At 41.1% G+C, this 18,080-nt stretch overlaps 1 protein-coding gene across 2 annotated transcripts in view; it reads right to left on the bottom strand.

Annotated features, from left to right (window-relative positions):
* Nucleotides 1-17,249, bottom strand: part of PRDM5 (PR domain containing 5) — a 341,046-nt gene extending 323,797 nt beyond the window's left edge. Inside the window, exon 1 of one of the 2 annotated variants that reach the window (XM_006881055.1) lies at nt 16,919-17,249. In XM_006881055.1, the coding sequence (XP_006881117.1) occupies nt 16,919-17,011 (93 nt within the window). In that variant the 5' untranslated portion in view covers nt 17,012-17,249. The remainder of the gene's footprint in view (nt 1-16,918) is intronic. The other variant, XM_006881056.1, reaches the window with a different exon arrangement.
* Between the last annotated feature and the right edge of the window lie 831 nt (nt 17,250-18,080).

Genomic DNA, 18,080 nt, shown 5'->3' with positions numbered 1-18,080 from the left:
CCATATGCGACAAAAGCAAGGGGGTAAAAAAAAAATCTGTCAAAAGACAAAGCTATCAAGACAGCCATATTCAGGGTAGTTCCCAGATATCTGCATTTGACAATGACTTAAAAACAATTAGGATTAATATGTTCATGAATCTATTAAAACATGAAGAAAGATCATGTTCACAAACACATTTGGACGTGTAAGTAGTAAACAAAAGGAAACACTGAAAATAAAAATATGGTATCAAAGACAAAGAAGTTTTTGACAGGTTTATCAGTAAAATTCAATACAGTCATTAAAACTTAAAAGTCTTATTGTGGTTTTAACTTGCTGTCTAGTTAGCTCTGACCCAGGGTAACACCATGTATGTGGAGTCAAAGTGCCACGCTGAGTTATCAAGGCTATGACCTTTTGGAAGCAGATCAAAGTAGATAATTTAAAGGAGCATCCTAAAGACAATGCTGAGTTAAATATACTAGATAATGGTGTAAAACATAAAGCATATGAACTTTGTATATAAACCACTATAAATTTTTTAAGTAGATAATGAAGCAAGCTTACTATTTTCCCAATTTTGCAAAATTATGTTTAAAATATACGATTATGATTTATGAGTATATATACATTTAATAGGTATAAGACAGTGAAAAAGAGAACATAGAATTTTCTGAGTTCAGACTCTGATCTATCTTCTCCATCACAATTTAGTTTCTTCCTCACATTATAAAACAGAGATAATAACATCTACCTTGGAGGGTTGTTACTGGGTATAAATCCAAACAACATAAAGCATTCAATGACAGTTGTCCCTGTTCACCCACCTTTGTTTATCACCTGTGTCTAAAAACTGTTTCTCAAAACATATTTGTTGAATAAATTCTAGTTCTTGTTAAAAAAATATGTTTCAAAGAAAACATCATTTTAACTGGATTAGTCATTTCAAAAGGGGGCGGGTGGGAACTGTCACAGTACCAGGAAATGTAAGACTGAATGGAATCTATAAGGCAGACTGTAAATGTATGAACAGAGAGAAGAGACGGCATATATGGCAAGCATCAGTGGCTACTAGTTTCCCTCTGCTATGTTTTCAGATTAGTTATCATCAGCTACCAGAAAATGCAAGCAAATATCCATTGGCAGAAATTAAGACCAAAGGAAACCAATTCACTGTTTCTTCATGAAGTCACCTTCCAAAATGATCAACAAAATACCTTATTCTACAAAATCTAATCTTCACATATCATCACTCAAGCATGATAATTTTTCCACTGCATGCTTATACTAATATATTTTCACCCCAAGGTTACTTCTTTTTCTATTACTTTTCCTGTATTTTCAAGTTAGCATTTCTTTTATCTTTAGTATTCTTACAAACATAAAACTTTTACCTGTCCCAGGGTTGTTTCTGTTATTATGTGCCTACATAACAAGTCATAAGCCACCTACAACTCTTGCCAAGATTGCTGTTGTTATGTTGTTATGTGCCGTCGAGTCGCTTGCAACTCACAGCGACCCTATGTACAACAGCCCTAAACCCTGCTCTATCCTGTGCCAATCACACTGTCTCTGACACATCCATCCCGATTACCCCAGTCACTGAATTAATCCACCTCATAAAGGGTCTTCCTCTCCTGCGTCGTCCCTCCACCCTCCCAAGCATTATGTCCCTCTCCAAAGACCTCTCTCTCCTTACAACATGTCCAAAGTATGTCAGACGAAGCCCCACAATCCTTGCCTCCAAGGAGCAGCCTGGTTTAACCCTCTCCAGGATGAATCTGTTTGTTTTCTTGGCAGTCCATGGTACATTCAATACTCTTCTCCAGCACCACAGCTCCAAGGCATCAATTTTCCTTCTATCCTCCCTAATCATTGTCCAACTCTCCGATGCATAACGAGTGATTGCAAAGACCATAGCCTGTATCAGATGCACCTTAATCTCCAGAGTGACACCATTGCTCTTCAGTACCCTGAAGAGAGCTCTAACAGCAGACTTTCCCACTGCAATAGGTTTTTTTATTTCCTTGCTGCTGGTGCCCAGACTGTTGACCATGAAGCCAAGCCGAATAAAGCTGTTAACAATCTCAATCTTTTCACCATCCATCCTGATGCTGCCAATTGGTCCAGTGGTGAGAATCTTTGTCTTCTTGACACTGAGCTTCAATCCATACTGAAGGCTGCAGTCCTTGACCCCCTGCAGCATTTCAGGTTCTCCTCAGTTTCAGCAAGCAGGGTTGTGTCATCTACATAACTTGCCAAGGTAGCAGAGATTAACTTGCTAGATTACTACCAAAGGCTGACAGTTCAGTTGCACTTCAGAAGACAGACCTGGCCTTGAAAGCCCTATAAACTAGTTTCACTCTGCACATATACGGTTGCCATCAGCTGATAATATCAACACCTTGCTTTTCAGTATATTTTAATTGAATTTGAGTAAATGTCTTGTACAGAGAGTTCAATGAGAATCAAGGTATCAAGGTATCTGTCTTTATCTGAAGAATGTTTTTGGTATTGTGGAATGTACTATCAGGGGCAGCAATTAGTTTTAAGACTCTATAAATCTTCTCTGGGCTTCAGAGTCTTATCTGTACAATGAGAATATTCAAACAAGATTACTTCTGCTGTGCTTGTAAATACTGTCATTTTATAAAACTATTCTACTTCTCCTGAGCATTCTCGAGTTCCTTCCTTTTCCCCATTGATAATAATTTTTTAATTGTGACTTTAAAACCTACAGAAGGTTGAATTTTCATTCATTTATAAATGAACATTTTCCTCTCTTCCCCTTTCTTCCTTCTTGAGGGAGCCATTCAAGTTTTGCTGAATGGATGTTAACCTTGTAAACTCGTGCCAGAATTAAAAGTGCAAACAAAGCAGAATACAAATAAACACTGTAGGTGTGAAATCAGTGTATTTTCTGGGCCATATTCTAATGGGGCGAGGGTTCACTCCAGGGAGTCATTGTAAAAAATGCTCCAGATAATCTAGGCAAGGATGGTGCAAGAAAAGCCAATATTCTGCCTAGTACACATCAAGTCTCCAGATTAAAAATGGATAGTAACAAATAACAGCAATAGATAGTTGTTAGGTGTCACTGAATCGAGTATGACTCATGGAGACCTTAAGGACAGTCAACTTCAATCTCGCCCTTTCGTATGCCATCCTCGTAATCTCTGACACGCTAGAGCCCATTGCTGAAGTTGTGTGTCAATCTATCTCATTGGAAGTCTTCCTCTCTTTCACTGATTCTGTCTTTCCAAGCATGATGTGTCCCTTGCCAAAGAACTGCCTCACCTAGCTACAAGTCCAAAATCTGAAAGATGAAGTTTCACCATCTTTGCCTCCAATGACAACTCTGGTTACACCCTTTCTAAGACATAGCTAATTGTTCTCTTGGCCGTCTATGGAAGTTCAGTGCTCTTCTCCAACAAAACAAATCAAAAGGTTCAATTCTTCTTCTGTCAGCCTTATTCACTGTCCTGATCTCAGATGCACAGCAGGTGACTGAGAAGAATTAGGCATACCTTATTCTTCAAACTGACATCATTGCTCTTTAGCATTTTGGAGAAGTCCCTGACCAGACTTCCTCAGTGGAATACATCTCCTGGTTTCCTTACTGCTGGTATCATTGATTGTTGATCCTAGAAAGATTAAATTATTGAAAGCTTTGGTCCTATCTTCCTCTATCATAGTGTTGACAGTCCTGTAGTGAAGACATTTGTTTTCTTGATAAGATGTAATTACACAGAAAGCCATAGTCCTTGATCTTCTGCAGCAAGAATTTCATAGTCTCTTCACTTTAAGCAAGAAAAGCTGTGATCTGTGTTAATAACACAGGTTATTGATGAGTTTTCCTCCACTCCTGATGCCACATTCTTCATAGAATCCAGCTTTGCGAATTATTTGCTCAGCATAACAACTTAATATCCTGTGCAGAAAGAATACAACCTTGACACACACCCTTCCTGACTATAAAGCATGCAGTATTCAATATGTTGTTGTTGTTATCCATCTAGTCACCCACAACTCCTACTGTCCCTATGTAAATTAGCTTTGACTAACTCTGACACACCAAATCCCATTGCCCCAGTTACCATATCAGTCCATCTCATCTGGGGGTCTTCCTCTCCTGCACTGTCCCTCCACCCTTTCAAGCATGATGTCTTCCTCCAAGGATTTGTACTTCGTGGTCACATGCCCAGGGTATGTGAGACAGAGCTTCATAATCCTTGTTTCCAAGGAGAAACTTGCTTTCACCCTCTCCAAGACAGATCTATTTATTCGCCTGGTAGTCCATGGTATGTTCAATATCCTTCTCCAGCACCACAACTCAAAGGCATCAATTCTTTTTCCAGCTCTCTGATGCACACAAAGTAACTGTAAAAACCATGACCTGAAACGAGCACACTTTAGTCTCCAGACTGACATCATTGCTCTCTAGCACTTTGAAGAGGTTCCTGACAGCAGACTTTCCCATACAATGGGAGGGAACAGATGGGTAAGGGTGAACAGGAGGGAAACCGCAGGGCCGCACAATTTGGTGGGTAGAGGGAGAGGGTAAAGAAAATGGGAAAGATCCAGTGGGTACTTGAAAAGACAGGATAATTGTAAGAATAATTCAATGGGGATTAATTTTATAAAATACAAATGTATGGAAATAATTGTATGAAACACAATGTGAATGAAGGAAAGTGTAAAACACAATGTACACAAATTTTGTATGCAAACCAATATAAACTAAATTTTTTTTAAAAGATAAGACACTGAATCACAAGAAAATGGTTGGTATTCAAACATTTTAGGAAGAAGCATATAATTAAAACTGAAAGTTTCAAGAAAAAGTCCAATTTGCATTGAAGGCATTGGAAAAAATAAAAACAACCAAGGCTCTAAGAATTGATGAATAACTACTGAGATGATGTGAAACTTGGAAGCACTCACTGCTTGATGTGAAGAAGTGTGGAAGACCAAACGTTTGGCCACCTGACTGGATGTTGCTGTTGTTGTTGTCAGGTGTTGTAAGGTCAACTACAACTAATATCGATCTTATGAACAACAGATCTGAATCCTACTCAATCTGTGCCATCTTCATCACCTCTTATACCCTCAAGTAAAATGTTATAGTCACTACATTGATCCATCTTTTGGGGATCTTCCTCACTTTCAATGACCCTTCACCTTTCCTAGCATGATGTCTTTTTCTAATGATTTATGTTTGTTACATGCCATCAAGTTGGAATAAACTCCAACTTGGTTTTCAGAGGCAGTTAATCACATGGGAAGAGGCTACTCATCTCTTCTCCCACAGAGCAGGTGACAGCTTTGAACCACTTTGCCTTTGAGTTGGCAGCACATTTCCTTACCACTAGGCCAACAGAGCTCCAACTAGGTCCCGAAACAAAACATGCCTAAAGTAAGTCAGATAAGCTTCACCATCCTTAAGATTTATTATTTGGGATTTGCAAAGAAAGATGATCAAAACAGAATGTGAAAATTTTCAAATAATATCATTAATACCACATATATTGAAGTTCTAGTGAAGATACTTCAAAAACAGTTGTATCAAAAGGAAATTTCCAAAAAGTCAAGTCAAAATTAGAAGAGGGCACAGAATTAATGTCAGTGGTAATGTTAGGTAAATTGAGCTAAAAGCCAGAGAATACCAGGAAGACGTGTGCAAGTGTTTATAGACTGGTCAAAAGCATCAGAGAGTATAGATCAGATGTTGTCGTTATTCTGTGTGGATCATTTTGTGGTAGTAGTGGGTATCGTGGAGACAAGTACAATTTATGGTGAACCTACAAACACAACAGACCTGAACGCTGTCCTATCCTGTGCCAACCTCATCATTTCTGACATGTTTGAGCCTATTACCGCAGCCAGTCTATCAATCTGTCTCGCTGAGGGTCTTCCTCTCTTCCTCTGAACCTCCACCCTGCCAAATATAGTGTTCTTCTCCAAGGAATAGCCTAACCTAGCAACTCGCTTAAAGTATGAGAGACGAAGCTTTGCTTCCAAGGAGCATTTTGGTTTTACTTTTTCCAACATATATTCTGTTTGTTCTTTTAGCAATCCATGAGATATTGAGTACTCTTCTCCAACACCACAATTCAAAGCTATCAATTCTTCTTTTGTCACCCTTATTTGTCCAGCTCACAGAGGCCAAGTAGGTGACTGAAAAGGAAATGACCTAAATCAGCAGCACCTTGGTCTTCAAATTAACATCATTTGTTCTTCAATACTTTGGAGAGGTTTCTAACAGTATGTGAGCACAACAAAATGTGTCTCCCAATCCTGACTGCTGGAAGCAAAGACATTGATTTTGGAACCAAGTAAGATGAATTCTATTGTTGACAATTTCAATCTTTTCTCCCTCTATCATATTACAGGTCCAGTGGTGAGGATTTTTGTTTTCTTGATGCTGAAATGCAATCCATAATAAAGGCTATACTCTGATCTTCTGCAGCAAGAGTTTCAAGTCCTACTCATATTCAGCAGGCAATGTTGTGTTTTATGCATAATGCAGGTTGTTGATGAGTCTTGCTCCTCTGTCAACACCACATTCTTTTACAAAAAGGCCAGCTTTTCGAATGATTTATTCAGCACACAGATTGAGTAAGTATGGAGAAAGGCCACAACCCTAACTTTAAAGCATGCAGAATGTTTCCTTGCTCTGCTCAGACAACAGTTTCTTAGTCTAGGTACACATTTTGTATGTTTTTGTTATTGTTATGTGCCATCGAGTTGTCTGCAGCTCATAGCATCCCTATATACAACATTTCTGAAGCCTGCCCTGTCCTCAGTCTCACTGTCTCCAACACACCTATGCTCATTGCCCCAGTTACTGCATCAATTCATCTGATCCTGGGTCTTCCTCTCCTGAGCTGTCCCTCCACCCTTCCAAGCATGACGTCCTTCCCCATGGATGGGTCCCTCCTGGCCACATGCCCAAAGCAGATGAGACAGAACTTCATAATCCTAGCCTCCAAGGAGAAACTTGGTTTCACACTGTCCAAGATGGACCTATTTGTTTTCTTGTTGGTCCATGGTATGTTCAAAATTCTTCTCCAGCCAACACTATAACTCAAAGGCATCGAATACTCTTCTGACATTCTTAATCATTGTCCAGCTGATACAACCTAAGTAATTATCAAGACCATGGCTTAGATCAAGCACAACTTAATCTCTAGACTGATATCATTGCTTCTCAGTACTTTGGAGAGGTCTCTGACAGCAGATTTTCCCAGTTCAATTCATTTGTTGAAAGAAGTGTAGATTATGGAGCCCGAGCAAGCTGAAAATTGTTAGCTACCTCAATCTCTTATCCATCTATTATGGTGTTGCCAATTAGCCCAGTAGTGAGAATCTGTCTTCTTGATGTTGAGCTTTAAGCCATCTCAAAGAGTACGGTCTTTGATCTTCTGCAGCAAGCACTCCAGGTCCTCCTCACTTTTAGCAAGCAAGGTTGTGTCATCTTCATAACATAGGTTGTTGAGTCTTTTTCCAATTCTGATGCCACATTCTTCCTCATAATTCCCAGCGTCCCAAATGATCTATTCTGTATATAAATTGAAAAGGTACAGAGACGGGACGCATCCCTGGGGTACTCCTATCCTGATTTTGAACCATGCGGTGTTTCCTTGCTCTGTTCTGAGGAATGCTTCCTGGTCCAAGTATAGGTTTCTCACAAGCTCATTCAAGTGTTCTGGGATTCCCATTCTCTTCAAGGTTAGCCACAATTTATATAAGCACAGTTAACCAACATTCTTGGCACCAGCTGTTAGAAAACCAAAAGATTAATTTCAATGGGAAAGTCTGCTGTCAGGGACCTCACTAGGGTACTGAAGTCTAGAGATAAGGGACACCTAATCCAGGTCATGGTCTCTACAATTACTTACTATGCATCAGAGATCCAGCCAATAACTAAGGATAACAGAAGGATTGATGCCTTTGAGTTGTGGTGCTGGAGAAGAATGTTGCACATACCATGGATGCCAGAACAAACACTGAAGTACTGGAGAGAGTGAAACCAGGCTGCTCACTGTAGGCAAAAATTTTGAGGCTCACTCTCACATACTTTGGGCATGTGGCAGGAACGATCAGTCCTTGGAGAGGGACATCATGCTTGGAAGGGTGGAGGGACAGCGCAGGAGACGAAGACCAGGATGATGAGATGGATTGATTCAGTGACTGGAAAAATGGGATTAAGTCTGTCGGAAATAATGAGATTGGCTCAGGACAGGGAAGCTTTCAGAGCTAATGTACATAGGATCGCTATGAGCTGCAGGTGATTCAATAGCAAAAAACAACAAGTGTTCTGGGATTTTCATTCTTCTCAATAATAGCCATCCTTTGTTAAGACCCAGTTAAATGGCTCTGCGTAGTCAATAAAGCACAGACAGACATTTTTCTGGTATTGTTTTCAGCCAGGATCCATCTGGCGTTAGCACTAATAAATCATCCATGGCACAAAAGACTTATTATGGATAACACTGTGATCCTGAGAATTTCAGAACACTTAACTGTGCTCATACAGAGCCTATACATAGATCAGTAATCATTCTGAACAAAATAGGAAATAATACTTTAAAATCAAGGAAGGTATTTGTCATGGTTGTAATGAGCCATTCAAGGTCTTGACTCTTGCACCACCTCACCCAGGGAGCCCCTGCCTCCTTCATCCTGTTTGCTTGTTTTTGTTGTTGTTGTTGTTGATTGCCTTTAAGTTGAGCACGTCTCATATTGACCCCATGAACAAAAGGACCGAAGCCCCTCTACAACCATTGACATTTATCAAAGTTCATAGAATTTCCGGAGGCATGTTATTAAGGATTTTTGTATATGGTATAGCACTTACATATCAGTTTCTCATACTGGAAAAGATCTACATTTGTCCCTATTCCCAACTAAGGTGATCCAACTGAATGCAGAAATTACTGCACAGTGTTTCTAATATCATACACAAACAAAACCTTGCTGATTATCATCCATGGATGGCTGGATCATTAATTAAGTTGGATTTAGAAGAGGAATTGCCAGCACGGATGTCACTGATGACATAAGACGGATCTTGGCTGAAAGCAGGGACTACCAGAAGGATGGCTATTTATGCTTTACTGACTGAACAAAAGCATTTGATTATGTGGTTTATAGTAAGCTGTAGGGTTTTCTTGTTGTTATGTGCTATCAAGTTGCCTGTGAGTCATAGAGAACCTATGTACAACAGTCCTAAACCCTGCTCTACCCCTTGCCAATCTTATTGTCTCAGACACATCTATCCCCATTACCCAAGTAACTGAATTAATACATCTCATTGAGGGTCTTCCTCTCCTGTGCTGTCCTTCTACTTTCCCAAGCAAGAAGTCCCTCTCCAAGGACTCATCTCACCTTGCAACATGTCCAAAGTATGTCAGATGAAGCTTCAGAATCCTTGCCTCCAAACAGCAGCCTGGCTTCATCCTCTCCAGGACGAACTTGTTTGTTCTCCTAGCAGTCCAAGGTATATTCAATACTCTTCTCCAGCACCACAGCTCAAAGGCATCAAATCTCCTTCTATCATCTCTAGTCACTGTCCCACTCTCTGATGCAAAGCAAGTAACTGCAAAGACTATGGTCTGGATCAGGTGCACCTTAAGTTTCTAGACTGACATCATTGCTCTTCAGTACTTCAGAGAGGTCTCGGACCACAGCCTTTTCCATTCCAATGCATCTTTTAACTTCCTGGCTGCTGGTGCCAACAATGTTGACTGTGGAGGCAAGCAAACTAAAGCTGTGAACAATCTCAATCTCTTGACCATCCATCATGATGCTGCCAATCAGCCCAGTGGTGAGAATCTTTGTTTTCTTGATATTAAGCCTCAGTCCATATTGAAAGCTGTAGTCCCTGACCTTCCATAGCAAGCACTTCGGGTCCTCTTCAGTTTCAGCAAGCAAAGTTGTGTCATCAGTACAACACAGATTGTTGATGAATCTTCCTCCAATCCTGATGCCGCATTTCTCCTCATAGACCCAGCTTCATGGATAATCTGTTCTTCATATAGATTGAAAAGGTATGGAGATAGGACACATCCCTTTTGAATTTTGAACCATGCAGTGTTTCCTTGCTCTGTCCTGACGACTGCCTCCTGGTCCATGTATAGATTTCGCATGAGCAGTCAAGTGTTCTGGGATTCCCATTCTTCTCAGAGTCAGCCACAGTTTGCTGTCATCCACACAGTCAAATGCCTTTGCATAATCAATGAAACAAATATAGACATTCTTCTGATACTCCCTGCTTTCAGCTAAGATTCATCTAACAATAGCTAAAATATCCCTAGTACCACAACCCCTTTCTAAATCCAGCTCTGTTGATGTGCTGCTCCAGTCATTTTTGGATATCTTCAGCAGAATCTTGCTTGCATGTGATAGTAATGATATTGTTTGATAAGATAATGTCCACACCCTGTCAGATCACCTTTCTTTGGAATGGGAACAAATAATAGATCTCTTCCAGTCAGTTGGCCAAGTGGTTGAACTCCAGATTTCTTGGTATAACTTGGTTAGCACATCTAGGGCGGCATACCATCAATCCCTGGGGCCTTATTTTTTGTCAATTCTTTCAAAGCAGTTTGAACTTCTTCCTTCATAACCACAGGCTCTTGCTCATATGCTGTTTCATGAAATTCTTCTGTGTCTGCCAATTCCTTTTGTTATAATGATTCGGTATACTCTTTCCATCTTCTTTTAATACTTCCAGGATCATTTAATATTCTGCTCAAAGCATCCTTAAGTATTGCAACTCGAGGCTTGAACTTCTCCATCAATTCCTTGAGTTTAAGAAATGCTGAGCAAGTTCAGCCCCTTTGATTTTTCTGACTCCAGCTCTTCGCACATTTCATAATACTTTACTTTGTCTTCCCACGCTGCCTTTTGAAATCTTCTGTTCAGCTCCTTAATGTCTTGATTTCTTCCCTCTGCTTTGGCTTCCTGGCACTCTACTGCAATATTCAGAGTCTCTTCTGACATCCATTTTGGTCTTTTCTTCTCTTTGTAATGATATTTTGCACTCTTCCTATATAATATTCTTGATATCCTCCCATAACTCATCTGATCTTCGATCATTAGTGTTCAAGGCCTCAAACCTGTTCCTAAGATAGTTTTGAAATTCATGTAGGATAGGTAGCATCAGTTAAAAATGAGAATCCCAAAACACTTAATCGTGCTCATGTGAAACCTACAACTGGGTCAAGAGGCTGTTGACTGAACAGAGCAAGGGAACACTGCATGGTTTAAAATCAAGAAAAGTGTGCAAGAGAGCTTTATCCTCTCTCTATACCTATTCAACCAATTTGCATGGAAAATAATTAAAAAATACTGCTGAGGATCATTAAAAAACACCTAGAACAGTACATCGATAGAGAATGGCCAGAAGTTCAAGCAAGATTTAGAAGAGCCCATAGCATCAAAGATAACATTGCTGATGTCAGATGGATCCTGGCTGAAAGTAAGGCATATCAGAAGAATATCTATTTATGCTTTATTGACTATGCAAAGGCATTTGACTGTGTGGATCATAACAAGTTGTGGCTGACATTGTGAGGAATGGGAGTCCCAGAGCAGTTGATTGTGTTCATGCGGAACCTGGACCAGGACCAGGAGGCTATTGTGCAAACAGAGCAGGGGAGCACTGCATGGTTTGGAATTGGAAAGGGAACATGTCAGGGTTGTATTATCTCTCCATGCCTATTCAGTCTGTGTGCTGAGAAAATTTTTCAAAAAGCTAAACTCTATAAAGAAGGGTGTGGCATCAGGATTGAAGGGAGGCTCATCAATAACCTGCATTATGACACAACCTTGCTTGCTCAAAGTGCAGTGGACTTGAAGCACTTGTTGCAGAAGATCAAGGAATGCAGCTTTAGGTATGGACTGCACCTCAACATCAAGAAAACAAAGATTCTTAACAGTGGACAGACAGGCAATATCATGATGAACGGAGAAGAGGTTAAAACTGTCAACAGCTTCATCTTGCTTGGAATCACAATTAACACCCTTGGTACCAGCAGTCAGGAAATAAGGAGATGCACTGCACTGGGAAAATCTACAGTTAGGGGATGCTCCAAATTATTGAGAAATTATGCCAGTTTGAGGACTAAGGTGAATTTGATAGAGATCATAATCTTTCTGATCTCTTGATATGCATCTAAGAGCTGGACAAGGAATAAGGATGACAAAGGAAGAATTGACGCCTTTGAGCTGTGGTGTGGAGAAGAGCACTGAACATCCCACAGAGAGGCAAAGAACAAACAAACATGTCTTGGAGAGGGTTCAGCCAGAGTGCTCTTTGGAGGCAAAACTGATGAGGTTTCACCTCACATACTTCAAGCATGTTGCTAGGAGGTGCTACTCCTTGGAGAAGGACAAGATGCTAGGAACGCTGGAGGGTCAGAAAGGAGAGGAAGACTCCCCAACCAGGTGGATTGACCCAGTGAGTGCTGCAATTGGCTCTTGTGTATCAGGAAATAGGAGGATTGTAAAGGATGGAACAGGGTTCAGATCTTTTGTTGGCAGGGTTGCTGTGAGTCAGACTCAATTCGATGGCACCCAACAACAACCACCAACTTTTACAATATGAAATTGTTCTAACAAACAATCAAGATACACTAATAATTGGGAACTGGAAAGCAAAATTTTGGAACAATAAAGGACTGGCAGTAAGAAATCACACACTCAGGAAGCTCTGGTGGCCTAGTGGCAAGACGCTGAACTGCAATCCCAGAGGTATGTGGTTCGAGTCCACTAGATGTGCTGGAGAAGGAGTGGCAATCTCCTCCTGTACCAGTCAGATCCAATTTGATGGTATATACACAAAAAAATAAAAATAAAATTAAAAAAAGAAAGAAATTAAAAATTCAATGACAAAAATGGAGATCAAATAATTGAATTTTTTATAATCAAGGATTTATTCATTGCAAATACCTTTTATAAAAAGCACAAACAGCAACCAAACACATGGACCTCATTTAAGAGACTACACAAGAATCAGACTGACTACATTTGTGGAAAGAATCCTTAGAGAAGCTTAATATCAGCAGACAAAACCAGGTCAGGTGTTGACTATGGAACAGACCATCAACTGCTTGTGTGCAAGTTAAAACTGAAGCTGAACAAAATAAAAACAAATCCACAAGAACCAAAATATGACCTTGAGTCTATCTGACCTGAATTTTAAAACCATCTCAAGAATAGGTTCAGGCTTGGAACACTAATTATTGAAGACCAGATGAGTTGTGGGATGACACAAAGGTTTTCATTCTTGATGTCATCCCACAAAAGGTCACTACAGAGCATCCCACAAAAGGTCATTACAAAAACAGAGGAGAAAAAAAAGGCAAAATTGAATGTCAGAGAGCCTAAACATTGCACTAAACATTACAACAAAAAACAAAAACTAAGGAATAAAGGATGGTATGAAAGAGTTGAATAGAAGAGTTCAAAGATCAGTTCAAGAAAGCACAGTACTATTTAAAAAATGTGCAAAGAGCTGGAGAATTCACTCAGCATTTTTCAAGCTGAGAGAACTAAAAAACATTCACATCTCAAGTTGCAATACCGAAGGAGGCTTTGTGTAAAATTTTAAATAATCCAGGAAGCATCTAAAGAAGATAAAGAAATACAGAAAGAAATGGCTTACACAGAAGTATTTCAGGAAGCAATATAAGATCAAGAACAAATGGTAATGAAGAAACAAGTTCAAGCTGTACTGAAGGCATTGGCAAAAATAAGGTCTCAGGAAGTGAGCAAATACCAAAAACCAAATGCAGCACTGAATGTGCTTGCCAGGCCATGATATTGAAGATCATAAGCAGGGGGACAAAATTAAAACTCAGATGAAAGATATCCTGATGTCTCTGGATATATCCTATATACACACCCTATTAGCACACTTTAACTGCCTGTTCATGCTCCCATATTTTTCAAGGTATGTGCTAAAGTAAGAAGAACTGGGGAAAGGTGGTGGGAAGAGTGATTTATAATGTCCATTATTCCATAAAAGGTATGTATTCCAGAAAGACAACACAGTTTTCTCATCTAATAAATGAGTACAGGCCTTCTCCCCTATCCAAAAGCAGCATGTTCATGGATACCCTATTAATTTATATAAGAAAAATGTTGCAGTATTCCCTACCTGAAAAGTATCCTACTAGAATACTCCTAAATAACACTAATACATAGTGTTCACAAGACATAGTTCTGTTTTTATGGCTTAAGACTAAGATGCTCAGTGTAGTTCCTTGGGAAGGAGCTTGGTGCTACATCTTTAACATCTCAACAAATCTAAACACTAGTTTGCACCATTGTCCATATGTGATGTCAAGGGTTTCTTGTTCAAAGTTGCTTTCATAGACAAAGACTTTAACTTTGCCCTATAATGGGCAGGAATATGCAAACAGATGTGTTCCTCTAGCCACAAGGGGACTGGCTGGTCTGCCATTAAATTCAGTACATTCAGTAGCAGAATCTTTGGAATCTCACCATCTGCAAAAATGAAGCAGAGAATGCACAGTATGTGGCCTTCCGCACTGAAGATTGTTGTACCTACAAAGCCTATAGGAGGAGCAAGAGCAGTAGCTCCAACAGAGAATCAGAGACTTGACATGAGAGTTGACCTTGGAGATTAATACTCTATGGAGTCAGAGCTAGGAATCTTTGCCAAAGTTTGCTGGGTTATCATGGCTAAGAGCAATGTAACACCAGGAGGTAGCACCAGGAAGGTGAAGGCTGAGTTGCCTCGGAGCACATTTTGGAAGCTGTCCTGAGTGACTATATCCTGCTGCAAACTGACTTTGACTTCCTTAACAAACCTCATCATCATGATTAGGATTCTGTGTAATCTGAGAACTATTGTAACAGATTTTGAATCCAACAGAATATCTGGTTGGAATTAGTAGAAAGAGATGCAGGAGTATGGGAGACCACTATCTAATGAGAACTGGTTTTATGCTGTAGATAATAAGGACAGTTCTCCCCTGTGGTGTTAGAAGCCAGACATAACCATCCTCATGCTTCCACTGCTCTTTTTACACCATAAAAGAGAAAAGAAAAAAAATCCTCTTCAGATTTTGATTGTTCTTGTTATTTGCCTTCGAGTCAACTACTACTCAAAGTAACCCTAAGAACAATGACTCTGAACCATGTCCAATTCTGATACATCTGACTCCACTGTCAAAGTCATTAATGGCAATCCATCTCGTCAATGGTCTTCATCTCTTTCGATGATGTTCTGCTGTTTCAAGCATGATGTCCTTCTCCAAAAACTGGCCAGTGAAGACAACAAATATTAATCTTTCATAAAGAGAAGTGGTATAAAATGATCTTTCAAAAAGTGGAGGACACCTACAATACTCATCTTAGAGTACTGTTCTATGAAGTTAACTACATGTCCTGGCACATGCAACTGTTCAGTTACATTTAACTATCATTATCAATAGGGAGCTCTAGTGGCCTACTGCATAAGGATGTCTACTGTGCTGCCAATGCAAAGGTAACTGGTTCAAAACACCATTTGTTCCAGGAGACAAAGATGCAGAATTTTCTCCCAAGAGACTTAAATCTTCAACAAACCTGCTGGAACATCAGATATGACTTGTTTCTGACTTAACAGCATATAACAAAAACCATTATCAATGTTGCCAGCATGGTTCCAAATTAACACACCCTGCAAAAAAAGTCTAACACAAGCCTCATCAAATCCAAAGATCTGGAATTTTCCGTTGGTCCACAACAACCAACATTTCCAAGCTATTCTGATGATGCTCTGTACATCTATCTCTAAATTTCTTAGATGGGAGATTTTAAAAATCAGAACGGAACTGCATATTCTCAGAGTTTCTGGAGCCATAGAGAGGCTAAATTCCCTGAAACTGTTGCCCTAAATAATTTTTAAACCTTAAACCAAAAATATCTCATGACGTCTCCTTAAAGCCAAATCGCTAATTAACTAACTAGTAAAATAAGTTTGACTTAAAATCATAAATAGCTTAACTAGTAAAGCAGAGCTGACTCAAACATGCTCTTTTAAGAACTATATCTTTGGGTCATATTGACCATATCAACTGTAAGTATTTGACGGGAATCTTAGGAAGCAGTGAGTTATTTAGTAAGGAATAGCACAGAAAAAGAATAAAAAACTGATTTCAAAATTCGAAGACCGCGATCAATGCCACTTATCAACATTTGGAAAACTGTTGATGTATTCTTTTCTTCTGTTATAATCTCAATAATAAAATTAAGTACAGTTTGAAAAAAGTAAAAAAAAAAAAAAAAGGCAAAAGGAAGCAAAGAAAAAAATCAAAGTTTCAAAAATCTTAGGTAGTTGGCCGTCCCAGAAACGCACCGCGTAGTATGGAAGGAAGAAGGTTCTCTTGCCAATCTGAATGAGATTCTAAGGCCTATGTGAGCTGGGCACTGGGCTGCTACCCCTCTCGGCCTCCAGGCCCCTGCAATACTCTTTGCAGGGAAAGTGGGGATGTTCTAACCACGTTTCTTCACCCTCAAGGAAGGCGGCAGTATGAGTGCCCACAGAGGCGCCCGCCCACGCGTGCCTTCGTCAACGCAAAGATGCAATTCACACCCGTAACCGAGGAGGAGGGAGGCTCCATCTGGACTCACTTCCTGCAGGGGAGAGGAAAGACATCTTAGCGCAGGGCGGCGGGCGACAGTTCCGCCCCTGGACCAGGCGGCTGCGGAGCACAGGGTGGAGGGCGCCGGGTAGACACCTACGTGGCGCTGGCCACTTGGGAGCTCGGCCTCCCCGCCGCGCTCGCGCTGCCCCGGAGGCCCTGGTAGCCGGAGTCCCGGCCATACCCGGGCAGGGGAAACAGGAATGAAGCCCGCGGCGCCCCCGGCCCGACGGCGGGCGACTCTAGGAGACACAGGCCGTCGCCAGGTCACCCACCTTTCTCACTCGGCGGGCTGTGTAGAGCCCCATCCCGTCCTGAACCCGGGAAGACTTCAGGGAGAACCTGTCCGGCACGTACATGCCCAGCATTTTGCCAGCCACGCTGCCGGTCGCTCAGTTCCGGCGCTGTGCGACCAAGAGGCGACACATCGAAATTTGGGGTGCCAGGGTGGAGGGGAGAGGTCGGCAGAGAAGGAGGAAATGGAGTTTTCCTCCCAGAATCCCCACCTCCCCGCCGATTCCAGGATCCCCCGCGGCTCAGCCCCTCCTCGTCCCGGGTCTGGCCCGGCCCGGAGCCGATGAGTTGCCGCGGGGGCGCGAGAGGCGCGGGCCTGGGCCCTGCAGGCGCTGCAACGCCGCGCGCTGATTGGCCCGAAGTTGGCTGCTCGGACCCGCGCCCGGGCTTGGAGCCCGAAGCAGGGCCGACCGACCCCAGGGCCTCAAGCCGGGAGACCCGCGAGCTGCGCAGACGCGCCCGCACCCCCTTGTCCTTTCGCTGCGTGCCTTCCCGCCTTTGTCCTCTGGGTTTTCAAAACCAAGCATCTTTGAATTGCAACTTGTAGAGTTTTACTGTTCAGATACAAAGTGAAGTGGGCCTTGACCTGCGCTGCAGGGCGAGGGGGGATGGGAAGGCGCATCTTCCAAAACAACTTTTTTCAAGTTTCTGACTTGGAAAGGAAGCTTGTTACCTGACCACTGGGAACAGCCCCTTAAGTCTAGGAACTCTCAGTCCTTGTCTGAGTTATGCATCTTTGGTTTTTGCAGTTTGTTTTTCCCAGTCCAGAGGTTTGAACTCAGAATTTTAACACGTTTGTAACTTAAATATGTTAAGTTACTGAGAAATTCACAACCTGAAACTGATTCAAGTTACCTCAAAATTTGTTGTGAACCAAAGTAAGATTTTTAACCGGTAGAAACCAGTTCTTTATGATGTCCTGCCTTTCTCAAGCTGTAACACTTCCCTAGATTTCTAAACCCTCCCTTTATTGAAAATCACCAGACCTTTTGCGGATTTTCAGACATACATCAGGGGAGGAGGGAAGGAATGCCCAAAGAAAACAGTCCAGTAACACAATATTAAAAAGAAAAAAGTTTTGTCTTACAGTTTTTAATAAAGTTAGTAGACTGTGCACTATGTTCAGAAGGAATTTTTAAAGTC

Source organism: Elephantulus edwardii, unplaced genomic scaffold (genome assembly GCF_000299155.1).
Source record: "Elephantulus edwardii isolate Elephantulus edwardi_28Jun2011 unplaced genomic scaffold, EleEdw1.0 scaffold00012, whole genome shotgun sequence".
NCBI lineage: Eukaryota > Metazoa > Chordata > Mammalia > Macroscelidea > Macroscelididae > Elephantulus > Elephantulus edwardii.
Note: the sequence above shows the minus strand (reverse complement) of the source record. Positions and strands in the feature narration are given on the sequence as shown.